The sequence below is a fragment of the Mesoplodon mirus genome (genome assembly GCF_964341445.2).
Source record: "Mesoplodon mirus genome assembly, chromosome: 10".
Taxonomy (NCBI): Eukaryota; Metazoa; Chordata; class Mammalia; order Artiodactyla; family Ziphiidae; genus Mesoplodon; species Mesoplodon mirus.
Window position 1 is genome coordinate 25,481,211 of NC_138986.1, and position 15,296 is coordinate 25,496,506.

General features: G+C 41.3%; 1 protein-coding gene across 8 annotated transcripts in view; it reads left to right on the top strand.

The window, feature by feature from the left end:
- The window catches only part of NHSL1 (NHS like 1), a 249,052-nt gene that overhangs the window by 206,305 nt on the left and 27,451 nt on the right, over nucleotides 1-15,296 (top strand). For all 8 annotated transcript variants that reach the window (XM_082633918.1, XM_082633912.1, XM_082633917.1 and 5 more), the window contains one exon: nucleotides 9,656-9,783. In XM_082633918.1, coding sequence (XP_082490044.1) covers nucleotides 9,656-9,783 — 128 coding nt within the window. The remainder of the gene's footprint in view (nucleotides 1-9,655; nucleotides 9,784-15,296) is intronic.

Here is a 15,296-nt window from a genome sequence, read left to right on the forward strand (position 1 = left end):
CCTCCAGCTCTTTCTCAGGGTGATGGAACCCACTTTCTTCACTCAGATGTCACCACTCAGGTAGCCCTGCTTCAGTACCACTCCCTATGCCCTTCCGTGCTTTATTTTTCTCTTAGCACTTAGGACCTTCTTATGTATTATGTAGTTGATTCTTTTTACTGTTTGTTGTCTGTGACCTCTTAGAGCATAAGCGCTATGAAGACAGGAATTTTTGTTTGTTCTGTTCACTGTGGAATCTCCTGAGCCTATAACAGCACTTGGCAGGTAGTAGATGATTCATAAACATTTATGACTTAACAGATAAACGTGGGATGGGGATGCTTTCCTCTGGAGTATACATGAGGAACCAAGAAAAGAGAATTGTCTTAGGGGTTAATGACTTCTTCCAACTTCGATCCTGCCTTTTTTGGCAGTAATTGCTACTCTACCTCCTTACTCCTTTTCTTTGCTATTCTTTCGTTAAAAATCTTTCGTTGAACCTGGCATAGCAGAGGATCTAAGGAAGTATGTGATATGGTTTATAATATTGAAGAGTTCAGGCTAGCATGGAACGTTGTAGTAACTAGGGAAGGCTTTGTGGAAAAGGGGATTTGAAGTAAACCTCAAAGGATTTTGATTGAGCTGTCTTGAAGTAGCACAGTGACTTGGGTTCCCTGGCGGGTAAGCATGGCGGCTGCCACTGCCAGCCAGTAGACCCTGGATGCCATCATCTATAAGAGGGTTTGGGAACTGATGATGATAATATACATTATATATTAATATGTATAATTAATATAAATTGAAGAATTTATAAAATAACTTCCAGAAGGGATCAAAAGATTTTCTTTTTAATCTTAAAATTCTGAGTCTGCTAATATTTTCATTACCCATTTGAGATATGCAGTGTTTTCACCTACAGACCTGCTTTCCCTTTGAGGAAAAGTTAAGAGTCCATCTCTAATCTTAATTTTAGTAGACCTTAAATACCAACATTCTTTTAGGTGAACATTTACTTACTTCATTTTGTACTCATATTTTTGTTCTTGTTGTTATGGAAATGTAAGTATAGGGGAAAAACTATAATAAAACTAGTTTAACATCTTTTCTTTCTTGGAAAGAGTTTAAGGAAACTAAAACCCAAAAGTGAATGTACTGATTTGCTAGATAAAGGCTAATGTTATTTTATACATAATTAAGTGTGGTACAGAGAGATCTGAAGGAGGGTAGTTTCTCGTCATAAGCAAGTTGATCTCTCAGGAAAGAGCACCAGGTTTGGGGCCAGAATACCTGGACTCTAATGTTGGCTCCACCAATTGGAGCAAGGTTTTTTTTGTGTCTCAAGGTTTTCATACGTAAAGTGTGGATAATTATTATCCCCGGGCTTCCCTGGTGGCACAGTGGTTGAGAGTCCGCCTGCCGATGCAGGGTTACCCGGTCCGGGAGGGTGCTGAGCCTGTGCATCCGGAGCCTGTGTTCCGCAACAGGAGAGGCCACAACAGTGAGAGGCCCACGTACTGCAAACAAACAAATATATATATATATATATATATATATATATATATATATATATCCCCATCTCTTAGGCCCATTGTGCAGAGTAAATGATTTACTGTACGTAAAGTGCTTAGAGCGATGGCTTGTTCATAGGCAGCCCTCAATCAAAGGCAATATTATTAATACGCAGTAGTTAGTACGTCTGCTGAGAGTTGTTTTTACATCTCGCCTTTTCCTACTACAAAGGGTAACTTTTCTTGGGACCTTAGAGATTGGTCCTGAAGCTGACAGATGTTTCTTGCCCAGAGTTGCACAGCTCTTCAGTAGCCAAACGGGCATCTCCAGATGCCCAATTCCTGTCACAGTTTCTTTTCCATGATCCTCTAAGATTTCTGCCAAAGGCAGCCCTGCCCCGTTTCTTTGAAGATCGTTATGAGTGTCTTTCACATCTTAGCATCTCCTGGTTCCACACTGGGTTAATTTCCTAGGGCTGCGATGACAAAGTACCACAAACTGGGTGTCTTAAAACAGTAGAACTAAAAACAAAAACAAAAACAGCAGAACTTTATTGTCTTACAGTTCTGGAGGCTGTAAGTCCAAAATCAAGGTGTTGGCAGGGCCATGCTCCCTTCAACCTCTAGTGGAGAATCCCTCCTTGCCCTCTTCCAGTTTCTGGTGATCCCACATGCTCTTTGACTTATGGCAGCATGACTCCAGTCTCTGCCTCTGTCTTCACAAGGCCGTCTTCCCTCTGTGTCAGTGTGTCTCCGAATGGTCCTGGTGTCTCTTTTTCCTCTTCTCATAAACCTATCAGTCATACTGGATTAGGACCCACTCTAGTGATCTCATTCTAACATGCTTACATCTGGAAAGACTATTTCCAAGTGAAGTCATGTTCACAGGTACCAGGGGTTAGGACTTCAGCATATCTTTTCTAGGGACACAGTTCCACCCAGCACACATACTTTCAGATCAGAGAACCTTGATCCTTTTCTCTCCTTGCTTTGATAGTTACAATATATCAAATACATTTACCAAGCACCTGGCTGATACTCTTTCAGTGTAAAAATGCCCCTAAGTATAAGGCTTTGTGTTACATGAAACTGATTAGGTTTGTAAATTTTGTAGTTAGATTAATTCAAATATTTGTGCTCTTTTTTGGATTCAGAGGAGTTAGAAATAAATGTTCAGGCCATTGACAGTGAGAGAATCCCCGTATGAGTGTCATACTGACTTAGGAAAAGCCATACAACCTCCTGATGTTTTGCTAAAGACGTAGCCAACAGCTTGGTCAAACTGTAGAATCTTAAAGAACTGTGTAGGGCTTCCCTGGTGGCACGGTGGTTAAGAATCCGCCTGCCAACGCAGGGGACACGGGTTCGAGTCCTGGTCCGGGAAAATCCCACATGCCGCGGAGCAACTAAGCCTGTGCGCCACAACTACTGAGCCTGCGCTCTGGAGCCCACGAGCCACAACTACTGAAGCCCGCGTGCCTAGAGCCCGTGCTCCACAGCAAGAGAAGCCACCGCAATGAGAAGCCCACGCACCACAACGAAGAGTAGCCCCCGCTCACCACAACTAGAGAAAGCCCGCATGCAGCAACAAAGACCCAACGCAGCCAAAAATAAATAAAATAAATAAATTTATTAAAAAAGAAAAAAACAACTATGTAGCCAAGCAGGTCTTGTTATGGAATTGCTTACTGGCTTTTAAAAGTGGGAGAGTTTGGGGCTTCCCTGGTGGTGCAGTGGTTGAGAGTCCACCTGCCGATGCAGGGGCATGGGTTCATGCCCCGGTCCGGGAAGATCCCACATGCTGCGGAGCGGCTAGGCCCATGAGCCGTGGCCAGTGAGCCTGCGCGTCCGGAGCCTGTGCTCCGCAAGGGGAGAGGCCACAACAGTGAGAGGCCCGCGTACCGCAAAATACATGAATGAATGAATGAATGAAAAAAAAGTGGGAGAGTTTGAGGTAGTTATGGTTTATGTGGTAAATGCTGACAGCAGTGACTGTTTTTTGAGCACCCGCCAGGTGGAGGGTTCTGTGCAAAGTCCTGACACACCCTGACCTAGTCTCTCACCTTAAAGAGCAAAGTACTTGGAAATATTTGTTGACTGATTCTCATGACAGCTTCCCAGAAGTAATGTGCCAGCGCTAGAGGTGGGATCTGAGTTTCCAGGAGGTTAAAATGCTGTCCCCCCAGGCCTCACAGGTGGTGAGCGGTGCCTGGTTTGTCCTGGATTCCAGATACTCAGCGGCTTCCCCATAGAGTCCCTCCCAAAGGTCAACGCTCTGTTACTGAAACACAGCAGGGTAGCTTTTCATCGCAGATTCCACATCAAAAGCCTCTCAGTCTCATTCAGGAAGGATTGGAAATAAACACTTAATAAGTGTCGGGAGAATGGGTGACAAGAATCTGGAAAATCATAGATTCAGTGTCGTCCCTCTTTTTGGAGGAGTCATTAGAGCTGGTGTGGGATAGTCTCATTCTCCCCCTTGCTTATGAGGTAGGGTGGCCCCTCCTTGTCCCCTCTGAAGTTAGGTATGGCTGTGTATGTGGCTTGTTGTGTCCAAAGAAATAGGAGCGGAAGTAAACTCTGGTTATTTCTGGCAGAAGTTCCCAGAGCCAGTGTGAAACGCACATTCTCCCAACGCTGCTGCGTGATGGTCCAAGCACAAGCTGAGAAGGACCTTCCCTCGGCCTGGTCCCTGCGTGACTGTGGTGAGCAGAGCCCCCAGTAGCTCTGCCTGGACCAGGAGAACATGCAGGAAAGAATCCTCTTGTTGTACTAAGCCACTGGGATTTTGGAACTGTCTGTGACTGCTGTATATTCCAGCTCATTGTCACTAATTCAATACATTTAGGAGCAAAACAGAGAGAGTGGAAATTCATCAAGGATTTCCAGTAGAGAAAGTGATTTTGAAGATAACTCTAAATCTTCTTGCAGCAGACTCTCAGCATATCTAAAATATTAAAACAGAAAGTCTAAAGAATAGTTTAATATGTGAAGGTTTGGAGGACAGAACAGTATTAAATTCACAAGATGTTTAGGTAACCATCTAATCCTATGACAGTATTTTTTGCTTCTATATTAAAAACTTTGGTCTACCAAGGTGTTCGTCCATTGTCCTTGCGCTAAAGAAAATCGTTTGACATGAAAGGAGGGAGGAAGAAATTTGTGGCTGGGAAACCAAAGGACACAATAAACAGTGACACCTTTATCCAAGTAGTACTGTGAGAACAATAGCATGGTTTTACTCTTAATTTCTGTTGCAAGAGACGTATGTGTTAAAGACAGAGCTTCTGTTACATTTAGTATCGTGTTTCCCTCCTGTGGTTACTTGCATAACCTGGCTTTAAATTATGCTTTGCCTTGCTCTTACCATCAGTTCAGTGTTTGAAAAGTCTTTGTTTATTCATGATGGCTAGTACTCACTTACATCTCACTCCACAGACAATAAACTCAGTTTTTAATGAACAAAGCCATGGTTTAGAAACTGAGAGCCATTGCAACTTGACAGGAGGAAATTTTCCTAGATTTCCCGTAGAGTTGGAATAAGATAAATGACAATGGAATTTGATGAGTTTACTAGATTGCAGAAATCTGATAAGGGTATAAAAAATTGGTCATCTGCCATAAATTTATATGGACTAATATTTTTTTTAATTTTTTTATTTTTTTGGCTGCGTTGGGTCTTCGTTGTTGCGTGCAGGCTTTCTCCCATCCAAGTACTCACCAGGCCCGACCCTGCTTAGCTTCCGAGATCAGACGAGATCGGGCGCATTCAGGGTGGTATGGCTGTAGACCGGGCTTTCTTTAGTTGCGGCGAGTGGGGGCTGCTCTTCATTGCAGTGCACAGGCTTCTCATTGCGGTGGCTTCTCTTGTTGCGGAGCATGGGCTGTAGGCATGCAGGCTCAGTAGTTGTGGCTCATGGGCTCTAGAGCACAGGCTCAGTAGTTGTGGCTCACAGATTTAGTTGCTCCATGGCATGTGGGATCTTCCTGGACCAGGGATCGAACCTGTGTCCCCTGCATTGGCAGGTGGATTCTTAACCACTGCACCACCAGGGAGGTCCCTGTATGGCCTAATTTATTCTTAGACCAGCATCGTGTTCATTTGATATGCTACTGTTTATTATACTACTATGTAAATATTTTTGTGACATAAACTTAATCTTGGGGGGAAAAAGGCATTATCTTTTAAACTAGGCTTAAAAGGTGACACACATTGGAACTACTAATAATTGTCAGCCTTTCATGCTTTTAACTTATGGATAATAATTTTGCGATATTTTGGTCTTTTAAGATTCAACGGGTATCGAGTTATTAGGCTACTTTAAATTTCTTTTTAATTAAAAATTTTTAATTGGGGCTCCCCTGGTGGCACAGTGGTTGAGAGTCCGCCTGCCGATGCAGGGGATGCGGGTTCGTGCCCCGGTCTGGGAAGATCCCACATGCTGCAGAGCAGCTGGGCCCGTGAGCCATGGCCGCTGAGCCTGCGCATCCGGAGCCTGTGCTCCCCGCAAGGGGAGAGACCACAATGGTGAGAGGCCCGCGTACCGCAAAAAAAAAAAAAATTTTTAATTGGAGTGTAACTGTTGTACAATATAGTTTCAGGTGTACAACATACCGATTCGATAATTAAATACATTACAAAACAATCCTAATAAGTCACCATACAAAATTATTACAGTATTGTTGACTATATTCCTTATACTGTATATTATATCCCTGTGACTTATTTATTTTATAACTGGAAGTTTGTACATCTTAATCCCCTTCACCTATTTTGCCCAACCCCACCTCCCTCCCCTCTGGCAACCATCCACTTGCTCCCTGTAACTATAAATCTGTTTCTGGTTTGTTTGTTTTGTTTTTTAGATTCCACATATAAGTGAAATCATACAGTATTTGTCTTTCTCTGTCTCATTTATTTCACTTAGCATAATACCCTCTAGGTCCATCCATGCTGTTGCAAATGGCAAGATTCCGTTCTTTTTTATGGCTGAGTAATAGTCCTCTATATGTTTGTGTGAATATTGGAGTATATATATCTTCTTGAATTAGTGTTTTTGTTTTCTTCAGGTAAATACCTAGAAGTGGAATTGCTGGATCGTAAGATAGTTCTATTTTCAATTTTCTGAGGAACCTCCATACTGTTTCCCATAGTGGCTGCACCAGTTTACATTCCCACCAACAGTGCACAGGGGTTCCTTTTTCTCCACATCCTTGCCAACACTTGTTATTTCTTGTCTTTTTTTTTTTTTTTTTTTTTTTTGTGGTACACGGGCCTCTCACTGTTGTGGCCTCTCCCGTTGCAGAGCACAGGCTCTGGATGCACAGGCTCAGCGGCCATGGCTCACAGGCCCAGCCACTCCGTGGCATGTGGGATCTCCCCGGACCGGGGCACGAACCCGTGTCCCCTGCATCGGCAGGTGGACTCTCAACCACTGCGCCACCAGGGAAGCCCCTGTTTATTGTCTTTTTGATGATAGCGCTTTGCTTATTTTTAATATTATTGCCAAGAATATCAGAACTGATATCACCTTTAGAGATGATCTAGCCTAGCAGTCCCTTGCAGAGCAATCTTTTTCAAACACATTCTTACATGGTACCTGGTATGTGAAACAGATTTTTTAATATTATAAACTTCTATAATTTAAGACTTGTGCTTATCATAAGGTCAGTGGATGAGGGGAGAAAGGATTATTTTGAACAAGAAAAGGACCTAGTTTAAGAGGACCTTGGCCTTCACTTTGTATTTTGTTTTGTTTGGCAACTATTTGAAAGCACTGAATTACGTGATAAGTAGCTGCCAGTGGTAATAGGTTTTATTGGTTTGTTTTACAAGGTTCACCCTGAATCCTTAGGTGACTTCAGTTTTATAGGACTACAGAAAAGTTAATTTAGCAATACAAGTTAATGACATGTAGAACTATGGAGCTGTTATTTTTTATCTTAGCTTTAAGATAAAATCAAATATTTACAGAACTCTGCACAGAGCACCATTTGAAAACTAGTCATCATGCTCCATGTAGCATCGCTGTAGAATGAGAGCATAGAGTCTGGTTGTACTATCTACTTTTGCAGAGAGATTGTCAAATATTGGAGAAAATGTGAAAGTATTTCTCACTGAAAAGGGTTAGGGTTAGTAAATCCTCATTTTTAAAAGTGTGTTCTGGAAGTTTCCGAAAATTTTTTTTTTTATTTTCTCTTTTACTCAGTATTAACAGTGGTTGCCAGCCCACACATTGTTCAGCCCATAAGTAACTGAAGTAGTAGGGTTTAGCTCTCTTATGATTATCAGTACATTTTTTAGTTTGGCATTCTAGAAGAGCCTCGTGACTATTTCCATGGGACTTTAAAAAAATCTGATTTATAGTTTTGCTTTAGTTCTCCACTCCCACTGTGAGGTAGATAGCACAGGAGAGTGAGGATTTTTTTATTCTCCAGTTGCAGAATTTTTATCCCTCCACTAAAGCAACTATTAATCTCCTCTTTGAAGAAGAAGCTTAGCTCCTAGTGTTAGAAGGGAACTCTGAAGATGCCCTACTTTAGTTCTGTGCCATTAGGCGCATGGTTTTGTAAAGCTGTGCAAAGAGGAAACTTGTCCAAAACCAAACACATGTCACCTTCCTTTACCAAGCTGGATATTTAAAGGAACCCTATGGGGAATCCTTTTGCAAGGCAAATGCTCCTCTGAGGTATCTGGGTAATAGGAGAGCTCCTGGGGCTTTGAAAAGCCATTAGAACTCTTCTTTCTGTGCTCACCCCCACCAATGGGAGTTATCAATGCAATGGTTTGTTGTTGCTCCTTGAAGAGAATCTCTAATCTCTGAGCAGCCAGTGGTCCTAGTCCCCCTGTGATCCAGGGCTGCTACTTACCTTCCACTCAGGTGCCAGGCATTCCTCCGTGGACTGGAAGACATCTCAGACTGCCAGCCAGCTTGTACTAACTAAATTCTGCACAGTGATTATAGGCTGTTTAGCATCAAAGTTAAATTGAGAAGTAAAAACAAAATGAGAGCATTATAATCCATGATTTCTCTTGTCACTTCCAGCTAATCAGTCTAGAAAACAAGCCTAGCATGAGAATTGCATGTGTTTTTTGATGTGGAATTACTTAATCAATTGTTTCATGTCAAAAATTATAGTAAGTATGGAAACCAGTATGGAGCTTCCTCAAAGAACTAAAAATAGGGTTGCCATATGATCCAGCAATCCCACTCCTGGGCATATACCCAGACAAAACTCTAATTCAAAAGGATACATGCACCCCTATATTCATAGCAGCATTATTTACAATAACCAAGACGTGGAAGCAACCTAAATGTCCATCGACAGATGAGTGGTTAAAGAAGATGTGGTACATATATACAACGGAATATTACTCAGCCATAAAAAAGAATGAAATAACGCCATTTGCAGCAACATGGATGGACCTAGAGAGATTATCATACTAAGTGAAGTAAGTCAGTCAGAGAAAGACAAACATCACATATCACTTATATGTGGAATCTAAGATACCACACAAATGAACATATCTATGAAACAGAAACAGACTCACAGACATAGAGAACAGACTTGTGGTTGCCAAGCGGGAGGGGAGTGGGGGAGGGAAGGATTGGAATTTGAGATTAGTAGATGCAAACTATCATATATAGGATGGATAAACAACCAGGTCCCACTGTATAGCACAGGGAACTACAGTCAGTATCTGGTGATAAACCATAACAGAAAAGAATAAGAAAAAGAATATATATATGTATAACTGGGTCACTTTGCTGTATAACAGAAATAAACACAACATTGTAAATCGACTATACTTCAATAAAACTGAAAAAAGATTATGGTAAGTAAGACCTTGGGTTCAAATTCTGAGTCCACTGCTTCCTTACATAACATTACACAACAAGTGATTTAATTACCCTAAAGTTGACTCAGAGGATTGTTGTGAGGTGTAAAGGTAATCCCTTTGAAGTGTATTAATGTGGCATGTAGAGTGTGGCAGCTGCTTTACTAATTCGTAGTTCTTTTTATCATAATTTTTATTATTAATATTGTCATTATTTTGAAATTGTGTTATGCATAGAGAAATATTACTAGGAAAGGTAAGTAAGGAGGATTAAACTCATCCTGGTTCTTAAAGCCCTTTCTCCCCTCCCCGGCCTGTACCCCTGCAGAATGTGATAAGCTGCGGCAGGATGGCTACCGGAGTTCTCAGTACTACTCCCAGGGACCCACCTTTGCAGCCAACTCCAGTCCATTCTGCGATGATTATCAAGACGAGGATGAAGAACCAGATCCAAAGGTAAGGCTTCTAAATGCAACAGAGGATCCTGGATTGGATCCCAGAAGAGAAAAAGGACATAACTTGGAAAAACTGGTGAAATCAGAATAAGTCTGTTTTTTAGCTAATAGTATTATCCCACGTTAATTTCTTAGTTTGGGCAAATGTACCATGATTATGTAATATGTCAATATTAGGGAAAACTGGGTGAAGGGTACACAAGGAATTCTTCATACTATCTTCGCAACTTTTCTATAAGTCTAAAATTAGTCCAAAAAAGATAAGTTCAGGACCCAAGGAATTCATTAAAGGGACATAATCAGTGTATTGATTTCAGTACAGTATTCAATAAATTACATGAGATATTAAACACTTTATTATAAAATAGGCTTTGTATTAGACGATTTGCCCTAACTGTAGGCTAATGTTAAGTGTTCTGGGCATGTTTAAGGTAGGCTGGGTTAAGCTGCAATGTTCGGTAGGTTAGTGATCTATATACATTTTGACATTTGTTTTCAACTTACGGTGGGCTTATCTGACAAAACCCCAGCATAAGTTGAGGAAGATCTATACAAAGAAGGTCTTTTATTATAATTAGAAAAGCAGCTATTTCAAAATTGATCTAGCCTACAATTTTAAAAACTCACCTTTCTCTTGTTGGTGTGAGTAAGGAAAATTAAAATCAGAAGACGAATTACATGTGAGGATTTTGTTTTGTGTAGATTAAGTTTTTTCAGCTTTATTGAAATAGAATTGACAAATAAATTTTTATATATTTAAAGTGTGATGATTTGACATACATGTGCTTTGTGAGATGACCATCACAATTGGGTTGATTAACACATCCACCACCTCACTACTTTAAACACAGAATTAAAATTCATTTTTTAAAAAGTAGTTATTAAGCATCTTCTGTGTGCCAGGGACTCTTCTAGGTGCTGGTGATGTAACAATGAAGCAAACAAAAGAAATACTCGTCCTTGATGGTGCTTTGATTTGATGGTGAGCCACCGAGAATAAATAAGCAATGATGCTGTACTAGTGACATGTGCTCTAGAGTAAACTAAAACAGAACAAGAGGTTGCAATTTTAAATTAAAGGGGTAGGCCTTCCTGAGCAAAGAGGTGGTTGGGATTAAAAGAGTGAGCCATGCAGAAATCTTGGAGAAGGACATTCCAGGAAGAAGCAGCAGCCAGTGAATGAATGTTTCTTAATGTATATAGCATTTACCTGCTACTACAAAATGCGAAGATTAATAAGATATCTGTACTTGCCTCAAGAAACTTAGAGCTCTCAGGTAGGGAGAACTCACCAGAATGAAAACTTTTACATATATTAACATGATGCAATAAATGTTTGTCATATAGTGACATTCGAAAGAGAAATTCTTCTGACTTGGGCAGTCACGAAACGGGGAAGGGGTTGGGAGAGGGTGAGGTGTGTAAGAAGAATATTTATAGACTACTGCAACAGACAAGATGTCCTAAGGACCTAGAGATCCAAAGAGTGTCTGTGAATGGTGAGGAGGGGGGAAGTTAAAAGCTAAAGTTAAGAGATGGTGTTATTCTAGGAGTTAAGGAGACAAATTTCGAGCGTTAGCTCTGCCACTTGCTGCATTTCTTTGGATGTATCACTTGGGCCTTCAAGGCATTAATTTCTTTATCTAGAAAGTGGTGAGTGGAAAATTGTTCTCTGAGATCGGAGCTGTAATTCTGCCCAAGTTAATTTTAAAAATTAACACAATACCAATACAGTAAGTCCCTTACATATGAACGAGTTCTGTTCCGAGAGCATGTTTGTAAGTCCAGTGTGTTCGTAAGTCCAGCAAAGTTAGCCTAGGTACCCAACTAACACAATCGGCTATATAGTACTGTACTGTAATACGTTTACAATACTTTTCACACAATACGTATAAAACAAACAAAAAATAAAGAAAACATATTTAATCTTACAGTATAGTACCTTGAAAAGTACAGTATGGTACCGGCTACATCACCGCTGCTTTAACACTTGCTTCCGGACATCCTGGGCTTGAAATAAAGATACTGTACTACTGTACTCTATACAGTACTGTACAGTAAAGTACACAAAAGCATAAGCACTTGTAGAGGATGCACGCATGTGACAGTGTATGCCAGACGTGAACTGACTTAAGTAATTGGACATGTGAACACGGTTCGCATCTTTGAAAGTTCGCAACTTGAAGATTCATATGTAGGGGACTTACTGTAAAAAGTTGAGTAGTTTTGTTCTGTTTTAGTTTGGAGTTATTTTAGGGGATGGGAGGAGGGGGGCGAGGACTGGAGAAACTGAGTCCAAGATTCCTACCTGGGAAAGCTGTAAAACAGAAGAGCAGTGGTGGGGGAAGGAGAACCGGCCTGACCAGGTATTAAAACATAAAGGGTCTGGGCTTCCCTGGTGGCACAGTGGTTGAGAGTCCGCCTGCCGATGCAGGGGACACGGGTTCGTGCCCCGGCCTGGGAAGATCCCACATGCCGCGGAGTGGCTGGGCCCGTGAACCATGGCCGCTGAGCCTGCGCGTCCGGAGCCTGTGCTCCGCAACGGGAGAGGCCACAACAGTGAGAGGCCCGCGTAAGGCAAAAAAAAAAGAAACATAAAGGGTCAAGAATCACTCCAGTGTGTCACCTGGATATACAGACCAGTAGGACAGAATATTAAAAACAGACTGTAAAGTCCAGGAGTAGACCTAAATCTTTAGGGATTTAGTATATGATGAAGTTGGCATTTGAGATCACGTGGGAATCCATTAACTGTACGAGGGGCTCCAAGCTAGCATTTTATGGTCTCCACATTAAGACCAAGACCCCTAACTGCAATCATGTCCTTAAATGTCATTCTATCAGTTGGGATCATTTTAAACATGGAGTATATAGAAGTCAACTTAGAGGGAAAATTCCACTGGGGAAACCCTTCACTTTGTACTTCCAGGTGGGCAGTGGAGGTGGGGCTATGATGAGGAGAACAGTGAACTATAGAGAAGAAGGGACAGGTAAGTTAACAAATGCTTAGAGGACAAATGGTCTGACAGCAAAATTAGGATGAAAAGCATCTAACTTGCATTCAAGAAATAATTAAGCATCTATTATGTGCTTAGGATAGAAGCACTCTCCTAAAATGAGAGTTGCTAATAGGGCAAAAGTTAAGGACATAAATTAGAACAGAAGACTTAGGGGACGTCTGTTCTGGTTATTTATTCTGGCTAATCATTCCAGAATAATTATCCTAATGCAAAACATTTCCCAAGTAGGACTTGTGTTTATGGTGTGGTGAAAGGTATTTTGCTAATGATATCCACATATATCTTTCAAAGTAGTCATGTAGTGTAGCAAGAAAAGAAATTGCTTGACATATTTCCAACTATATGTGTTATGTATATCATTAAATAGTAAACATGCTGCATGAAAAATGCTGTCTGCAAAGAGATTCAGAAATCTCACAAAATACCTTTTTATTCAACTGTGAAATCAAAGAGTAAGGCATTGCTTTAGTATTGTCCTAGCCTTGACATTTTTTTGTTCTTTTAGTTTTCTGTGTGTACCAGGTACTACCAAAGAGGTTATTCAGGTATTTGAAGAAAATTTAGTTATAGATGACAGAACACTTCCTTGAGAAGGCATTTCTCCAACTGCCATTGCTGGAGGTTATGTTTGATGAATATCTTCACTGAATCAAGGAAACATTCATAGAGGCCCCATTGTCTCAGCAGAAAGAACGTCAGTCATTACTCAATCTCTTACATAAAATTCCCCCCCAAACAGATAAATTAGACTGGGATTGTGGCAATAAATCGTTGGCTTTAATGGTATTGATAGAAACAGAAATTTTCTTTTCTAGTTTTCTGTTTTCTTTGAACTGGCATCTCAGGTTCTGTTTTAGTCTTCACTGATAAGAGATACTTAAATTGGAGGAGGACTTACTTAGAAGACCACAGAAGGACAGTAGCCTTACTCTGTGACTGCACATGGAGGAGGCTTGTATAAGGTGATGCTTCAGAGCACCGGTCCCGGGGCAGCTTTTCCACCTGTCGAAGCTGGTGGCCTTGGCAAATTGCTTCCCTCTGTGAGATTCAGTTTCCTCAACTGTGAAGAGTCGTAAACGACATGTTCTGGTTTTGCTCAGGACAGTCTGGTTTACAGCTGCTGTTCTGTGTGATTATTCAAAGCACCCCTTTCACTCTCAGAGGTGTTCTGGTTTTGATAATAAATTGCATGATTACCTCACCCACCTTGAGGATGATTGTGAGGTTGAAGTGAATTAATGTTTGTAAGATCCTTAAGCATGGTGCCTGGTGCATAGTATATGCTCAAATGATGATGACTAGTGTCTTATAAACTGTCTGGTTTTATGAAAATTGGCCACTCTTTCAGTCACTCTGAGTCTTTTATTCCACCCACATAGAATTTCCTACCTAAGGCAATGAATTTGAGAGGTTTCAGCAATTACTAAAAAATTTCTAATTGTGTCTTCACAGGTTATCTACGTGTAGAACTACCTATGGTTATACTGGTACTAACTTTATAATGATAGTAAAATACTTTGAACTTTTTCAAAATTATATCTCATTTTCACAAGAACTCCCATGAAATAGGTACTTTAATAATTATTACTATCATTTGAACCATCTGGAAACTGAGACTCAGATATATGAAATTACTTTCCCAAGAAGATCACATAGCCAGAATGAGTCAGAGAGGACATGACCCAGGGCTTCTCACCTTATATTTCATTTCTTTTCATGGCACCATATTGGGGAAATAAAAGGGCAAGATTACTAAATTACCCAGTGCCTTCAGATTATGCCTGCCATTGTCATTTTTCCTTCTAGTATTATTATTATTTTTTTTTTTTGCGGTATGTGGGCCTCTCACTGTTGTGGCCTCTTCCGTTGCGGAGCACAGGCTCCGGACGTGCAGGCTCAGCGGCCATGGCTCACGGGCCCAGCCGCTCTGCGGCATGTGGGATCTTCCCGGACCGGGGCACGAACCCTTGTCCCCTGCATTGGCAGGCAGACTCTCAACCACTGCACCACCAGGGAAGCCCTTTCCTTCTATTTTTGACTTGTCTGATGTTCATTCATTCATGCTATTGTTTTCAAAAACCATTTAAGTCCTGCTTGGTCTCAGTATACAGACAGGGCCCCTAGCCTAGGGTAACTTACCATCTAGAAAACATTTACGACGATTCTAGATACAGTCATTTCTCACTGGGTCTCTCTGGGTGAGTAGTTTCAGGAGGACACAGTGGAAGCACAGAGGAGTCTTGGCTGGTTCCTCATGTTCCCTGCTCTGCAGTTTGTGGCCCCTGTTACTCTGTACCTTTGCAGGCAGGGTGGGAAGATTGGGGTCTGTCATTTCCAGGCCCTTATGCTTTCAAACTGTGAGGCTGTCTCTCATAACTTGTTCCCATTTATTTTGCTACACACATCCCATTAAATTGGAATGGGCTGTATTTCTAGCTGCCCTCCATTCTAGACCGGGGCAGGACGGGGGGAGGGGGGGACAGACACACAGCAT